Source organism: Cynara cardunculus, assembly GCF_001531365.2.
Source record: "Cynara cardunculus var. scolymus isolate 2C chromosome LG 1, CcrdV1, whole genome shotgun sequence".
NCBI classification, from domain to species: Eukaryota; Viridiplantae; Streptophyta; class Magnoliopsida; order Asterales; family Asteraceae; genus Cynara; species Cynara cardunculus.
Genome location: NC_037528.1, coordinates 48,233,889 through 48,249,693, shown reverse-complemented (window position 1 = coordinate 48,249,693; position 15,805 = coordinate 48,233,889). Strand labels below are relative to the sequence as shown.

The following is a 15,805-nucleotide window of genomic DNA, read 5'->3' as shown; positions in this document are numbered from 1 at the left end:
ACTAGTTGCATATGTACAAGGTCGGTGGTTATAACTGGAATATCCTTAGATTTGAGTAATTCGCTTTACGCATGAGATAGTTTGTTTTTAGCGTTACAAGAAGTTTATGGAACATCTTTAAATCGCACGAGTATTTCCTCTTCGAAACCAACAATGTCTTGTTGTGTTTCACGTTATAATATTACTAGAAGGGTACTCGCGCAATGCAGCGAGATACATCTTGATTTTAATATTTCATTTTATTCTTTATCGCAGTCGATGTTATAATATGGTCTTATATGATTTTGAAAAAGTGATGATGTTTTTATTTTTGAATAAAATATAAATTTGAAGATATCATAAAATTTTGACAAAAATATATCGATATTAGTATCAAATTAACTATTTAAAATTCCTATTTTTTATGTAATTTTTTAATTCAATTTTTCTATTATAATTTAATTTAGGTTCAATAACGAAGTAATTTATATTTGGTTTAATAATATAATTTTCTTATAAAAATAATAATTAATTTTTTTAGAACTCGATAATTATCTTAATTATATTTTAGATTTTTTAGATTTTAAAATGAGATGTTTATCCGCAGTTAGTTACATGAATTCAAACATGGAATTTTAATAAGTTGTACTTATGCATAATTTACTTGTAATCTTGAATTTTAAGTAATATGCATCAATATACAGTACTTCATGCATGAAAAATAGTTTTTAAAAGTTCTTGTCAAATGTTTTTTAATATAGTATAGATATCATAATACAAGAAACGTTTATATCATCTTATAAGTCTAATCTTACCTAACCGGCATGATACAGTATAGGCTAGTTGCCTAGAGGTTTGTTTAGACCCGTCCTTTCTTTTACGTCTAATTGGATTTTGGACTTGAATTTCGAGATTTAACCTAATATGGTCTTAACCAGGTCTTGATATTAACCTTAACCCGACTTTTGGTCATTAACCAGCTCTTACAACCAATGCCTTAAACTAGAGAATGCATCAACTAAAGGACCTATAATATTGTTCAAGTTTGAAAACTCGAGAATGCATTGGTTATTAATGTTGAAGTCTCAATCATCTAGACTTTGATACTGTCTCTTTTAAAAAAGAAATATGATGAGGTTCTATATATTCTCACATAGTATCAGAACCAATGTATGCAGGATCGATCCTAAGATTTTTGATGTCCTGTGCGAAAATAATAAAAAATGACCCTAAGCCCTATTTTTTAAGCAAAAGAAACAATGAAACATGCGATTTTTAAAGAGTTTTAGAACCTATTCAAGCTAAGTGTCTCATCTTCATATTGATTTTTATTAATTATAATAAAAAAATACAATGTGGGGGACATAAAAACCAAAACCCCGAATACAAAATATAAAATGATAAAAGGATAAATCCTGGATTAAGATCGTGTTTCCTTTTTTTTCTAGTTTTCTCTTTTCCAAATTGAAATTAGCAACAACAAAAAAATTCAATATATGGGACTTAAAAGACAAGGAAAACTATAATTAGCTTTTAACTAAAATAGTAAATTACATCCAAATTACTGTCATAGTAAGCAAAAAGTAAAACTCAAAAGTTACAGGTCTAACGACTAAAGGCTAAGGGTGCATCTGTTAGCAGCTTAATAAGCTTAATGGAACTAACAACTTATTCGCTCAACTATGCATGACTGTTTCGTAATGGCTTAATAATATAGAAAGTGACTTATCCAGTAAGCTTCTAGGGGGAGCTTTATATAGAAAGTCAAGTTTTTTTTGCGAAAAGATTTAAGATTCATAAATCATAATATGACTCACACAACAACTCGGTAAGTTCAATCAACAGTAGAAATTAGTCATTCGAGATTTTCATCTTTGATTTCTTGAATCTAATTTCATGACCGTTAATCAGCTGGAAAGAGAACTCCATTCCTTGAAAATCGAAATAGTCGAAACTTTGAAGAACAATCGAAATTAGATTGAGTTGTTGGAATGATAGGTGTTAACCGGTTCACGATATGCATTCAGTATTCATCACTAATAAGCTTTGGGTCTTTTTTTATAGTTAAAGTTCAGTTGTCTAATTCACAAATTATTAAACCCAAAACTAGTAATAGATGACAACTTGATGCCTCTTTAGGCTTTGATGCCCTGTGCGACCGCACAGGCTGCACGTGGCAGGGGTCGGCCCTGAATGTATGTCTACCTCTAAAAAAGACTCAATACTCAAGGCATTTGTACCCGTTTAGCCTCTATAAGGAATGAGGTTAATAGAATCTTATATCAACTAGACCAGTACGGTTTCTTTCAATTACATGTTAAACCTCCATACATTCTTAATCCAAAAGCACTCAATAATGACAAATAACATTGATGAAATTGAAGATTTACCAACAAATTAAGAACCACAATTTCTTCAAACGTGTTGGTTAAGTAGACACCAAGTGTGTGTTTTGTTAAGAAATGAAGCTCCATTTCAAAGGCATAAAAAGTCTGTAGAGATAACAGGGTGATTATAAGAACACGTAGACGCAATCCAATCCATCACTCGAAACCTATGGCTTTGGTTGCTGCATGAAACTCCTACAACCTTCACATAAAATCAAACCCCTTCTCCCCTCAAATTCAATCGAAAAACCGTTCCCATTGAATCTTTTCAGACGATTTCCCACTCTTTATAAGTTGGATTGATCGATTTCAAGAAAAACCCCAACTCAAAAAGCTCGAAACCTTCATCAATGGCGTCCGCCACGAACACCATTCTTTCTTCCAATTTCTTTGGCTCAAACGTCTTGCTCTCAGCCCCAACACCCAAAACCCAGAAATCGTTGAGAAATAGGTTTGTAATCCCTCAATCAATTTTAAGCAAAAAGCCCAATTCTTCGAAAGATTTCGATTTTCAATCGAAGGCCACTTTAGCTGCTTTACTCTTTTCTTCAATTGCAGCACCACAAGCCCTAGCTGACACCAATCCACCACCACCACCACAAGCCCCGCTTGAAGCTGAGTTGATTAAACAAAACCCATCAAACAGTTCGTTACCTTTTTCCCAATCGAATGTTCTAACTGCACCAAAACCCCAAGCCAATTCGGACCTTCCTGAAGGTAGTCAATGGAGATACAGCGAATTCTTGAATGCCGTCAAGAAAGGGAAAGTTGAGAGGGTTAGGTTTAATAAAGACGGTGGTGTGTTACAGCTCACCGCCGTGGACGGCCGTAGAGCCTCCGTGACTGTTCCAAATGACCCTGATCTTATCGACATCTTGGCAATGAACGGTGTTGACATATCTGTGTCAGAAGGGGAAGCTAGTAATGGCTTGTTTGGGTTCATTGGTAACTTGTTGTTTCCACTGTTAGCTTTTGGCGGTTTGTTTTTCTTGTTCCGCCGATCCCAAGGTGGCCCTGGAGGGCCGGGAGGGCTCGGTGGACCAATGGATTTTGGCAGGTCGAAATCCAAGTTTCAGGAAGTTCCTGAAACCGGCGTCTCGTTTGCAGACGTAGCCGGAGCTGATCAAGCCAAGTTAGAATTACAAGAAGTTGTTGATTTCTTGAAAAACCCTGATAAGTATACAGCTCTCGGAGCCAAGATCCCAAAAGGGTGTCTTTTGGTTGGACCACCAGGAACCGGAAAGACCCTTTTAGCTCGAGCAGTGGCCGGAGAAGCCGGTGTGCCGTTTTTCTCATGTGCCGCCTCTGAATTCGTTGAATTGTTTGTGGGTGTTGGTGCTTCTCGTGTTAGAGATTTGTTTGAGAAGGCCAAATCCAAAGCACCTTGCATTGTGTTTATAGATGAGATAGATGCAGTTGGGAGGCAAAGAGGTGCAGGTCTTGGTGGTGGAAATGATGAAAGGGAACAAACCATTAATCAGTTGTTGACAGAAATGGACGGTTTTTCCGGGAATTCTGGTGTTATTGTTTTGGCTGCCACTAACCGTCCGGATGTTCTTGATTCAGCGTTGTTGAGACCAGGGAGGTTCGATAGGCAGGTGACTGTTGACCGGCCTGATGTTGCTGGCAGAGTCAGGATCCTTCAGGTTTGATCATTCTGCATTCCAATTTCTTGAATTGTTATGAACTTTTAGGTTTATCCATTTTTGTATGCAATCTCCAATAGAAACTGCTGCAAAGTCTGTGATGCCATGTTAGATGCAAAGTTTCCATTTTTGGCAAGCTTTTGAAACTTAAATAACTTGCAGACTTGCTCCCATCATTTAATTTGGTGGCCAAGATTCCACTAAAATCTCTCTTTTGAATCCAAATCAAACTAGCTCGGTATATCTCTCCAGACTCTACTTCGTGTAGGATTTACTGGTTCGCTTGGTTATTTGTAGTTTGTCGTTATTGAAAGATATTATAGACGTTTTGCTAACAGTCGAATACTTTTATGAAACTATGCGTACAGTCGAATGGCACGTTTTTATGTGATGGAGTGTAATCTTTCTTGTATATGGCAGGTGCACTCAAGGGGAAAGGCACTTGCAAAAGATGTGGATTTCGATAAAATCGCTAGGAGAACCCCAGGTTTCACCGGAGCTGATTTACAAAACTTGATGAACGAAGCCGCCATTCTTGCCGCTAGACGTGAACTCAAGGAAATAAGCAAGGACGAGATAGCAGATGCTCTCGAGAGAATCATTGCTGGACCAGAGAAGAAAAATGCCGTCGTCTCTGAAGAGAAAAAGAAGCTCGTTGCTTATCATGGTAACCAAAACATATACTCTTTCTTTACTTTTTCCATCCCATGGAAACCGCGATTGGAAAATGTTCATGCTAAAATTATCTATTTGCCCATCATCACTCGAGGGCAAACCAAATGAGAACCGGTTTCAACTCTGAAACATATAGTGCTGTTTTATATATGAAACAGACTGAGTTGTTTCACATGTGAAACAGAACATGTCCATACGTTCCATATACGGAACACACAAACACACGCTGACACATGAACAATAATACCATCTTGAATCCGGACCTAAAATGAAACTCATTTTTGGTGTTGGGATTAGTTCTTACGGTTCTCAAAAGCGGTTCTTATTTGATTTTTTGCCCATCACATGAATTGTTGATCTTATGATTCTGATACACGAAAAGGGCGTTTTAGACATTTTACTAAGAATGGAACACGTTAATTAAGCTGAATGCCGATTCAAATGTTGTTATATGTGTTGAATTTGCAGAGGCCGGGCATGCATTAGTTGGTGCCCTCATGCCAGAGTATGATCCTGTAGCAAAGATATCCATCATTCCTCGTGGTCAAGCCGGTGGTCTTACGTTTTTTGCACCATCTGAAGAAAGGCTTGAGTCTGGTTTATACAGCAGAAGCTACCTTGAAAATCAAATGGCAGTCGCACTCGGTGGAAGGTACAACACGTTTTCCTTCAAACCTTAATAAGCTCGTGACCTTAATCGAGACCCTGCTTCACGTACTTGGGACAGCTGTTAAACATGTTTTTGCAAAAGGGTTTGGATTGAACCGGCCCACCCTGCCCTGTGGTTGCATTAGCGTATAATCTTTTAACCCTTTTGCGTAGCTCAACCGGTAAGACCTTAGGTATGCTCCCCAATGGTCACCAGTTCGAGTTTCTGACTGTTAACTTCAAAGCGCCATTGGATTAGTCTAGGTGTGGCCAAGTTGGCCCAGACTCTCACAGTTATAAAAAGAAATGGTTGACATTGATCAGTCTCACTAATCAGAAGTCGCATCTACATTGCAGGGTTGCCGAAGAGGTTATTTTTGGAAAAGACAATGTGACGACAGGAGCGTCAAACGACTTCATGCAAGTTTCTCGTGTCGCAAGGCAGATGGTGGAGAGGTTCGGGTTCAGCAAGAAGATCGGTCAAATTGCGATTGGTGGTGGTGGTGGTGGAAATCCCTTCTTGGGACAGCAGGTAACAAAAAAGATTTGTAATATATAGCAACAACTTTTTCCTAGTATTCACAAAAATAGCTGCAAATATTATTTGGGACAGAGGTCAAGTCTGTTTATATCATATACCCCAGACCCCACCTTCAGGTGGCTCTTTAGCAACCCTTTTCTTTTGGGTCTTTCAAGAAACAGTCGCTCTATTCTTTGAAGCAGAAGTCAGCCCTATAATATATAGTAACCCTTCTTCCTGTTCATAAAAACAGACGCTCTACTTTTAGGGTAAAGATCAGATAAGCATACATCTGAAACCCCACATATGGGTAGGATATTTTTTATTTGCTTTAGCAACCTTTTCCGGGTAGAGGTCAGAACTACGTATATCATACCTCCAAACTGCAGTTTCAAGTAGAATATACTAGGTTTGCTTGGTTTCGTTTAGCAAACCCTCTTTCTTGAAACTTTTTTCGGCATCTAATTTTGAAACGAAATGCAGATGTCATCCCAAAAAGATTATTCCATGGCGACCGCCGATATAGTGGACGCTGAAGTGAGGGAACTTGTTGAAAAAGCATACGAGAGGGCAACGAGCATCATTACAACACAAATCGACATCTTGCACAAGCTCGCTCAACTTCTTATCGAGAAAGAAACAGTCGATGGTGAAGAATTCATGAGCCTTTTCATCGACGGCAAGGCTGAACTCTACATTTCCTAGATTCACATTTCACACTTTCTATGTAAACACAAGTTTGATCAAATTGATGTACATGTTTGATTCCCCCACACATTCTGGATCGAGATATTTGAAGAAGAAAAAAATAGACCGTTTGTACCGCACGAACCAACGTATTCCTCTCATTATGTTCCTCTCATTATGGCACAACTATTTTACGACAATAACAATAACAACAATCGATATTTTTCTTACAATAATGGAATCATTTGGCTCGTTTTTTGTCTTCGAGTGCAGCAGCTTCGTTCAGCATATCGACTGCATCTTTGTGCATGTCGAGTTTGGCAAGGGCGACCGCCTGCATGTAGAATGCGGTAGACCAATCTGGGTAGACGCATTGCGCTTGCATTGCGTCTCGGAGAGCGGCATCTGGTTGATCGCACATGAGATGGCAGAGGCTACGCCTTGCGTAAACTGTAGGAGATATCATAGTGCCGACATCGATGAACTGCATGTTGAGCGAGCAAAAATTCAGTCTTGGAAAACATTAAATGCCTTTATGGGTCAACGGTCGAACCATCAAACTGCGATTTGAATCACGAGATTTAAAAGGGTTCGATAAATTTTGGTTGTTGGGTTTGATGGAGGTTCGACCTCCTAGAGTAGGTCCATGGTTTTGAACATAGCCTTCTAGCACGTATGGCTCTTAAGGGTATGTTTGACAAACTAGTTGAACTGAAAATCTAGCCAGTATCTAATAAACTAGTCATGTTTGGAATTAAAAAAAGCAATATTTTGATACAAACTAAAATAGAAATGTAGATACTTATTTTGGGAGGCTGGAGCAGCTGATAAGCTAAATAACAATGTAAAATGACCTAAAAGGACATGTTGGATAAGTTAATTGGAAAATATAAGGGCATAATTGGAAAAAAGTGGGAAAAAATCCTAGAACTTGTTAAAACGCTGCTAAGCTTATAAGCTAGTTTATAACAAACTAGACTTTTTCAATAAGCTCGGAAAATAAGCTAGCTTATGGTTATCGAATATGGCCTTGATTATGTTCTCAAAGTTCACAACTTGTAATCTTCGCCGATAGTGAAAAAAGGACTAAAAGGGCACCAAGTTTATGGTAGAAAGAAAGCCGAAACAAGTACCTGAGAATAACAATCGATGGCGGTTCTAAAATCTTTATCGCGGAAAGCGAGATCCCCGCGCTTCCTTGCCTCCAACATATCCCTCATTTGTTGGGTCCATTCTTGGAACGATAGCTGAAACGATCATCATCAGTACACAAACATAATATCAGAAATCTGAAAAACCACGTTAAATTAGATCACCTCATTGGTGCCTTCATCGTCTTTATAATGTGTCATGACTAATATCTGGTGGATGGCCGTCAGATCCATCCGTGAACAGGCGTCACCCATCGGAGAAAGTGGGTGTGGCGGAGTGGCTGGTGCTTCTTCATGTTTTGGGATCCCAAGCATCTGATAAGACGGAACCTACAAAATGCCAACGGTTTCAATTTATCGTTGTCGTGGGTTGTATTTAGCTAAACAATTAAACACCACAAAATATCGGAGGTCTTCAAGAAAACAATTGCTCTACTATTTGAGGTAGATGTCGGATTCGGGTTATATATTGGGTTTGTTTGGTTTCATTCATACGTTTGGTTTTTAAATAAGATAGCAAATGTGCATGAAAGGATGCAACGGTTAACGAGCATAAAGGAATTGCATGATGAAATCCGTCAAGTAAAAGGGAAGAAGGGGAGTAGGTACTGACATCGGGTTTGTTCTGCAACGGAGCAAGAGTCGTGACCAAATCCTTGGTATTTGGTCGTTCCCTAGGTTCATACTGCAAGCATTTTGAAGCCAGATCAAAAACGACAGTTGCTTCTTCGGTTGAAAAGTTACCCTCCAAATGTGAATCCATCAACAGAAGAATGTTTTTTCCTCGAATCATTTCAAGTGCCTGCAGCAAGTAGAAAGGATATAGTTTATTTCGGAACCATGAACACTTCGAGAACCGTGAGAACCAACTATTCAAGAATTATTCATGATGAATATCTATCACGATATTATCAAGATTAGTTGGTTCTCATGGTTCTCAAGATATCTACGGTTGTCAAATGAATCTGCTCCTATATATACACACAAAACTAAGTTCAGAATTACTTACATGGCTCGGGGGAATATGCTTTCCGCTCAGAAGATCCAAAAGTACAGTCCCAAAGCTAAAACTAACGCTTTCAGGTGTAACTCTCCCTATAAGATTAAAAGAACAATTATCAGACAACGTCACACCTAATATCACCATCAAACGGTCAGCCATTTACACAAACTCCATCAAATCTTAAGAAATCTCGTGTTGTCATGACCCTATGTTGAACACCTTATAATGCATTTCGAAAAGTGAAGACCAACCTCGGTGCACAAAAGCTCTTTGGAGTTGTTATGGTTTTGGGATGTTAGTTTCTCTATGCAGCCTTTATATTGTGATTCGGGTCATTAACTTAAACGCCCTTCTATGGAAGTCATTTTTACAAACTTACTTTCTAGTGCTTTTTCAAGATTTTACGGCGGCATGGTGTTTAACACCAGAGGGTTCGTTTGGTTAAATGACCTTCTGACGGATAACGTTAGGAAAAACATACATCACTCTATCTGCCAAATGTGTCTACATAATTTAACAAGATAAAATAATGTTTCTTGCATAGAACCGTTTGAACCGATGGATGTCAAAACGGAAATTGATATGGATATGGTTTATCTTACGCCACTATTCTACCCACAAGCGTCATACTAATTACTATTTACGCATGGTAGTTTTAAAACCTATTTATTAACGGGAAAAGGCCTTCTTACAATTTTTCTGTGTTTTATAGAGTAGAATAATGTCAGCTAAAGCTTCTTGCACGTCATGCATAATGGGTCTTGTTCGTTTCATTAAAGCGTGTTATATGATAAGAACAAATATCATCTTAAAGCTTCTTGCACCTGGTGCTATATGGGCATTGTTCATTTCATTGAACACCGTCTAACATGATCAACAAATTTCCGTTATGTTAAGATGTGAAACCATCATCTCGTTTCCCAAATCCCAATTTGCAACAAACTCCCTTCAATAATCAAACCAAACAAGTATATCCCACTCAGAGGTGGGGTCGGGGGTAGGATGGAGGCAGACCTGACCTCTACTCCATAGAGTAGAACGGTTGTTTCCGTGGAGACCCCTGGCTTTAACGTTCAAGTATATATTTAACTTCAAGATGCACAAGCAAACATGATCTAAAGAACGAAGCCAAAATAAAACCAAATTTTCTTTTTTTTGGGGGAAGGGTGGCTTCACTTTGAGAAAAGAACGTATATATATCGGCTTGAAACTATAAAAATCATGGATCAAGGGATTATTACCGTTTCTTAGATACTCAGGGGGTGTGTATGCAAGATTTGTGCTGTAACTTTTTCCATCTCTGCTATTTTTCATCAAGCCAAAACAAGAAAGCCTCGGATCACCATTCTGTCACAATTTCCAATCAAGTTGTCAATTTGTTCCATGAAAAACCCAAGCTAAACCAAACGGACCCAGTAAATCCCACACAGGGGTCGGGTGGGCGAGAGTAAGATGTATGCAGACCCTACATATACCCCAAGGGGTAGAGAGGTTGTTTCTGTGAAAACCCCGCCTTGTAAAACAAGTACATAAAAGAAGAGGCGAGCGAGCTACAAAATGATCATAAGAATATATGAAGATTTATCTTCTGGATCATATTATCTCAGTATGCATTCAAGTCGTAGTAAATGGGATAAATGGGAAAAGCTACAGCACCTCATCAAAGAGAACTCGGTATGCATTCAAGTCATGATACAATGGACGACCTTCAGTACTACAATAATCCAATGCCTCAGCAATACATAGAGCAACTCGTAAACGCATTGCCCACTCAATGGTTTGATTCTCCCCTGTGAAAGAGGTCATATTGGAGAATTTGAGGCCCATGACAGATTCAGAATGCAAGCATACGAACGTCAAAACAAGAAATATTCAACTGAAATTATCATTTCTGGTGATCAAATGATCATGTTTATGTAGCTAAATAAACCAAATCATCCCATTTGAACCCAGCATTTCCCACTCAAAAGCAGGGTGAGGTATGTACGCAGACTTGTATGAATATGATGCCACCCTTTGGAGTTCCCCAACTGTATCGCCCCTACGACCATCATAAAGCAGGTAAACTGTGTCCCAGGGGCAGGTGGTGGTGCCTGGGGTCGAACCCCAGACCTCCAACTCATTCTACAAGGATGCCCCACCTCCTTAACGCCTAGGCTAAAGCCATGGGGCACATTCAATACAACTTCTCAAAACCTTCAAGCTAACAACTAGACATTATTTTCGAAAGGAATCAAGAAAAGGTAAAAGTAGAATTCTAGTTAGGATGGCATACAGTGAAATAAATGTTTGGCTAGAGTATCATTGGGCATATATTCTGCAACAAGTAGCCTTTCGTCCCCATCACAGCAATATCCGATCAAATTAGCCACCCTATTATGCCTCAACTTTCCAACTCCCCATGCTTCATCCTTGCCAAAAAGAAACACAAAGAATTTAACGATTATCATTTTTTACTCATCAAAGCGACAACTTTTTAAATGAAAAGAGTTCTTAACTTTTCAGACCATAAATAAGCCAATATTCTTGCAAAAATGTGAAGAAAATACTACAATCTGCAAGAATGGGCAAGTTTGAACAAGAAAGTGCCAAGTAGGATGGTCTTTTTGGCATTTACATCTACATAACTTGTTCAAAATTGCTAATATCTTGCATAGGGTTGGGTTCAGAGGAAAATCAAAAAAAAATGGAAAACTAAGGAACACCCTAGTAACCATTCGCTTGTCCAGTATCCACATGTAAATAAAATGCACACATGCACAGGAACCATGAAACATTTTCAATTACTTTTATGCCCATGTGCATACCTACATATGAATGGTTATCAGAGTATTCCTCGGTTTTCCCATGAACCTAAGTCATCTTGCATAGGGTTGGGTTAAGGAGAAAACCACAAAAAATAGAATATTGAGGATCACTCAGATAACCATTCATTTGTCCAGTATATGCACATGTATGTAAAAGTAATTTGTCCGGTATGCACATGCACATGTGCATAGAAACCATGGAACATTTTCAATTACTTTTATGCACATGTGCATACTTGATACCATTCATATGAACGGTTATCAGTGTATTCCTCAGTTTTCCATTTTCTTTATGGTTTTCCCCGAACCTAAGTCATCATCTTGCATAATACTATTCTTTTAGCATTTTTTTAGCAAGAACAATGGTTGGTAACTTGGTTTGCACCAAAATACCAAAAACAGTAGTCCAACACAGCTTTGTTGTTTTAAAAGAAAATCTGAAATCAATGCAATGAATTTGAGTTGTAAACTATCCTATATAAACCCACCAATCTATAAACCCTAAACTTCAAGAAATATCACCCAAATGGGCAATCAATCATAATAGCAACCACCAGTTTTCCAAACCTATTAAAGTACATAATGCCATTCAAACAGAACCACATAACAGGAAACCCTAAACTTCAAGTAAACAGTAAACCCTAATGCTCAAAATCAAACCAATAAACAAAAATCCAACCATACCGCAAACTGTTTCGGATCAGGCCACGCCATTTTCGAGAATTTTTTCACAGCAATCCACCTCCGATTCTGAAGCCGACCTTTATAGACAACATTCGGAGCTTTTTCGCCACTTTCAGAAACAATAAACTCGGAACTGAAGGTATTAGTTGCAGCCTTCAAGTCCGCCAGTGAGTATTCGGAGAACACCGGCACGCCGCCGTTATCTCCGGCGAAAGCAGCGCCTTTCCCGTTCGACGGCGAGTGACGGTGAGTCTTGGCGTTAACATTATCTTTGTCTGATATGGGTTCTTTCGAAAAACACGAATTACAACAACCCATGACTCCAAAAACAGTTGAAATCTTCAGAAAACGCTACTAATCTTTATTATATCAGTGAAGAACCATATTCACAGAAGAAATGATAGTCTATTGGTGGCTAAAAGGAGGAAAAAAAATGGAGTTTTGACGATGGGTTTTGTTTAATATAATGACAGCAAAATACACAAAGATTTCAGATATCGTAAAAGTTTGGAGGCATCTGAAATTACACTCGTGTGGATAGAGAGAGATCTGAAAGGCGGTAAGAAGATGAGAATGGAAAATAATATACACAATAAACACACGGAGTTATCTTCCGCCGAAAAGCCTAAACCTTGTCGACTACAGGTTTTCCTTACATTCCGACAAATTAGATGAAATTTCTATGATACCATGAGTTTCAAAAGATGTATATGTATATGTATATGTAACTCTATATGTATGTATGTATCTATATGTATATACATACGTATAATATCGACAGTGTTGGGTTTTAGTGATAAAGGAAAGTTGCTGTGAGAAGTGTGAAAAAATAATATCTATCTTTTAAATAATTCTAATTGAACGTCAACATTAATGAGATGTACTTGATCAATTTCCTTTTAAAGCTTAATTCACTGATGGATAATTAAAAGTTCAGGTATTTTCTTACACTTCTTACCATGATTTTTCTTCTTACACGATTCTTCACCTGTAACCATGATAGATAAAGAAATAGATAGTTGATTCAAATAGTTGTATTCTTAAATATGATTTTATTTCCAAATAATTAAAAAAAACGTAATTATAATAATTAGTAGAAGCATCTTTTAACATATTTTTCAGTAATGTATATGCGTACTGGTACAGTGGAAAATATTATATACCCTGCGTTTGAATCTAGGTGTTGTCAAATCTCTTGTAGCCATGAAGATTCACATGCAATGACTCCAGGCCATTCACGATCGCCTGTAAATTAACAAGTGCATATAAGTTGGCTTAGAAATCCACGCTTACCTTAAAAATGTTGAAAATAAATTTTTCTGAATTTTTTTGCTTTGACAGGGCAGTCAGGATTTACTATGAAACGAACAAACTGTTAATAAGAAGATAAAAAATCTCAAAATTTGGAATTCTTAAATTTTGGATTATTTGTTCGTCCAGAAAAATGGATTTAAAATTAAAATCAAAATAAAAAAAAACATTTTTTAAATTTCAAATAATCAAATGAATCAACGTAATTTTATATGTTTGTTGTATTTAATATTTCAGTATTTCAGTAATCAATCCATGAAATATACTTGCATTTTATATCACTGGCTTGATATTTCTTGTGGAGTTACGTATCAAGATTTGAAAATTTTCATGTATGTTTTTTTTTTCATTAACCTGGATATCCAACTCGTTATGCGAGCCGACTAATCTCAGAACAACCACCTGCTTTGCAAATAGCTCGGAGTCACCGTATTTGAACCTCTGTGGCCACAAGGGGATTTTTAATTCTCCTTGGATTTGAACCTGGGACCTTCTGGTACTGACTTTTGGAGTCAAGCTCAAACCAATCAAACACCATCTTTGTGGTTTAATGGTAACTTTATTGAACGAGGAGTATGAATAACAATCTTTTTTTAATTATTTTATTAAAAAAAATCAAAATTATTGTATTTTTTAAGTATTTAAATTATATTTATATAATCATTATTACCATATACAATGTTAGTTGATGTATTTTTTAAGATCATGGTTGGCAATGGTCCACCCATAGTTGGATCATGTTATTTAGGCCTTCCATTTAAACAATTTCCGTTTTATTGGTAAAATTCAGTATTATCAATTATCTTATCGGGTAAGATTCTAATCTATTAAAACAACATCGAATATGACAATTTACCCGGTAAACGTTGACCGGATAAGAGGTGTCACCTTCACTTGTCCGGTAAAATTCTCGATTCTTGTCGTCGTTCTTATTATGTAAGATTCTCGGTCATTGTCATGTTCATTCAGTAAGATAAATATGACTTGGTAAATGGTAGATTTAGGGGCCCGTCAATTTTCGTATCAAGCGCAATTCATAGGTGGGTTTGAGATTAAAGGTGGTCAAAGGTTCATATCTTTTCTCACGCTTCTCACTTTAACTCTCTTTCTCACATGATCATTCACCTATACACACACACATATACAATTAGTCAAAAGTATTTTGTTTAGAAGTCTATAATTTATATGTGATTTTCGAAACTACAAGATAAATGAGCGTTGGCGACACGTTTTTAGCAACGACAAAAGTCGTTGCTAAAACCCCTATCCCGTTCCTCACTTGTGAATACATGATGGCCCCTTTTTCCCTAGTCGACTTTTTTCTTTGCCATCTAGAGTGCATCTTTGCCTAACAGGACGATGCTTGTATTGTTATCCCACAACCCCGTTTTAACAAAGGAGAACAGACAATTCAACAAAAGGATCATGAATTTACATATGCTTGCTTTTAAGCAGTATTTTTTTCACAGAGATCCTCATAAGTCCTTTTTTTAAAACATATATTATTTTTTCTGACATGTAGCTCAGTTGACAAATGAATGAGACGATTTTACTCAAATATAAAACATGTTCTAGGTTCGATCTCAAAGCCCTCGCTAGCCTCAGCCGCTGAGTGAGTCGACTAATCCTCCCTCCTATTGGGGTTTTTGGAAGCATGTTTTATATAAAACATGTTGTGGTTTGATATATTATATATATATATATATATATATATAATTCTTTTAATCATGGTTTACATTTGTACTTTGTTGCTTAAAATAAATGAACAATTTCAGCAATAGAATTTAATAACAAAACATGTGTCTTTTAAAATTTATGATTCATCACTTTATGAAACATAATTTAATGATACAATTAAATGTGTAACCAAATTTAATAAATCGGATGAATTATTTCTGAATTCAACCATTCTTTTTTAAAATTTCCCATTTTTGTTCTTTTAAAAATATTAGAAGGATACTTGCGCAATGCAGCGAGATACCTCTCGATTTTAGTGTTTCATTTTTTTGTTGTAATACGGTTTTATGTGCTTTTAAGAAAAAGATGATGTTTTTGTTTTTGAATAAAATATAAATTTGAAGATATCTTGTAATTTAAAAAATATATATATATATATATCGATATTAATATTAAATTAATCATTTAGAAGTTCTTATTTTGTTTTGTAAATTTTTTAATTCAATTTTTATATTAGTAGAAAGGTACTCGCGCAATGCAATGAGATACATCTTTTTGGTATTTTGTTTTATTTTTTGTCTTTGTTAATATAATACGATTTATGTGGTTTTGAGAAAAATATTATTTTTA

At 36.7% G+C, this 15,805-nt stretch overlaps 2 protein-coding genes across 2 annotated transcripts; one reads left to right on the top strand and one right to left on the bottom strand.

Annotated features, from left to right (window-relative positions):
• The first annotated feature begins 2,303 nt into the window (after positions 1 to 2,303).
• On the top strand, positions 2,304 to 6,630 carry LOC112516573 (ATP-dependent zinc metalloprotease FTSH, chloroplastic-like). The gene is made up of 5 exons (XM_025123697.1): positions 2,304 to 4,012; positions 4,433 to 4,679; positions 5,156 to 5,339; positions 5,693 to 5,867; positions 6,339 to 6,630. Exons 1-5 carry the CDS (start codon positions 2,717 to 2,719, stop codon positions 6,558 to 6,560), a joined length of 2,124 nt encoding a protein of 707 aa, XP_024979465.1. The 5' UTR covers positions 2,304 to 2,716; the 3' UTR covers positions 6,561 to 6,630.
• On the bottom strand, positions 6,602 to 12,783 carry LOC112516581 (serine/threonine-protein kinase BSK1-like). The gene is made up of 9 exons (XM_025123710.1): positions 12,188 to 12,783; positions 10,972 to 11,107; positions 10,353 to 10,486; positions 9,938 to 10,043; positions 8,703 to 8,788; positions 8,307 to 8,495; positions 7,859 to 8,023; positions 7,676 to 7,789; positions 6,602 to 7,026 (listed from the first exon to the last, which is right to left on the bottom strand). The coding sequence occupies exons 1-9, from the start codon at positions 12,503 to 12,505 to the stop codon at positions 6,784 to 6,786; spliced, it is 1,491 nt and encodes a 496-aa protein (XP_024979478.1). The 5' UTR covers positions 12,506 to 12,783; the 3' UTR covers positions 6,602 to 6,783.
• Between the last annotated feature and the right edge of the window lie 3,022 nt (positions 12,784 to 15,805).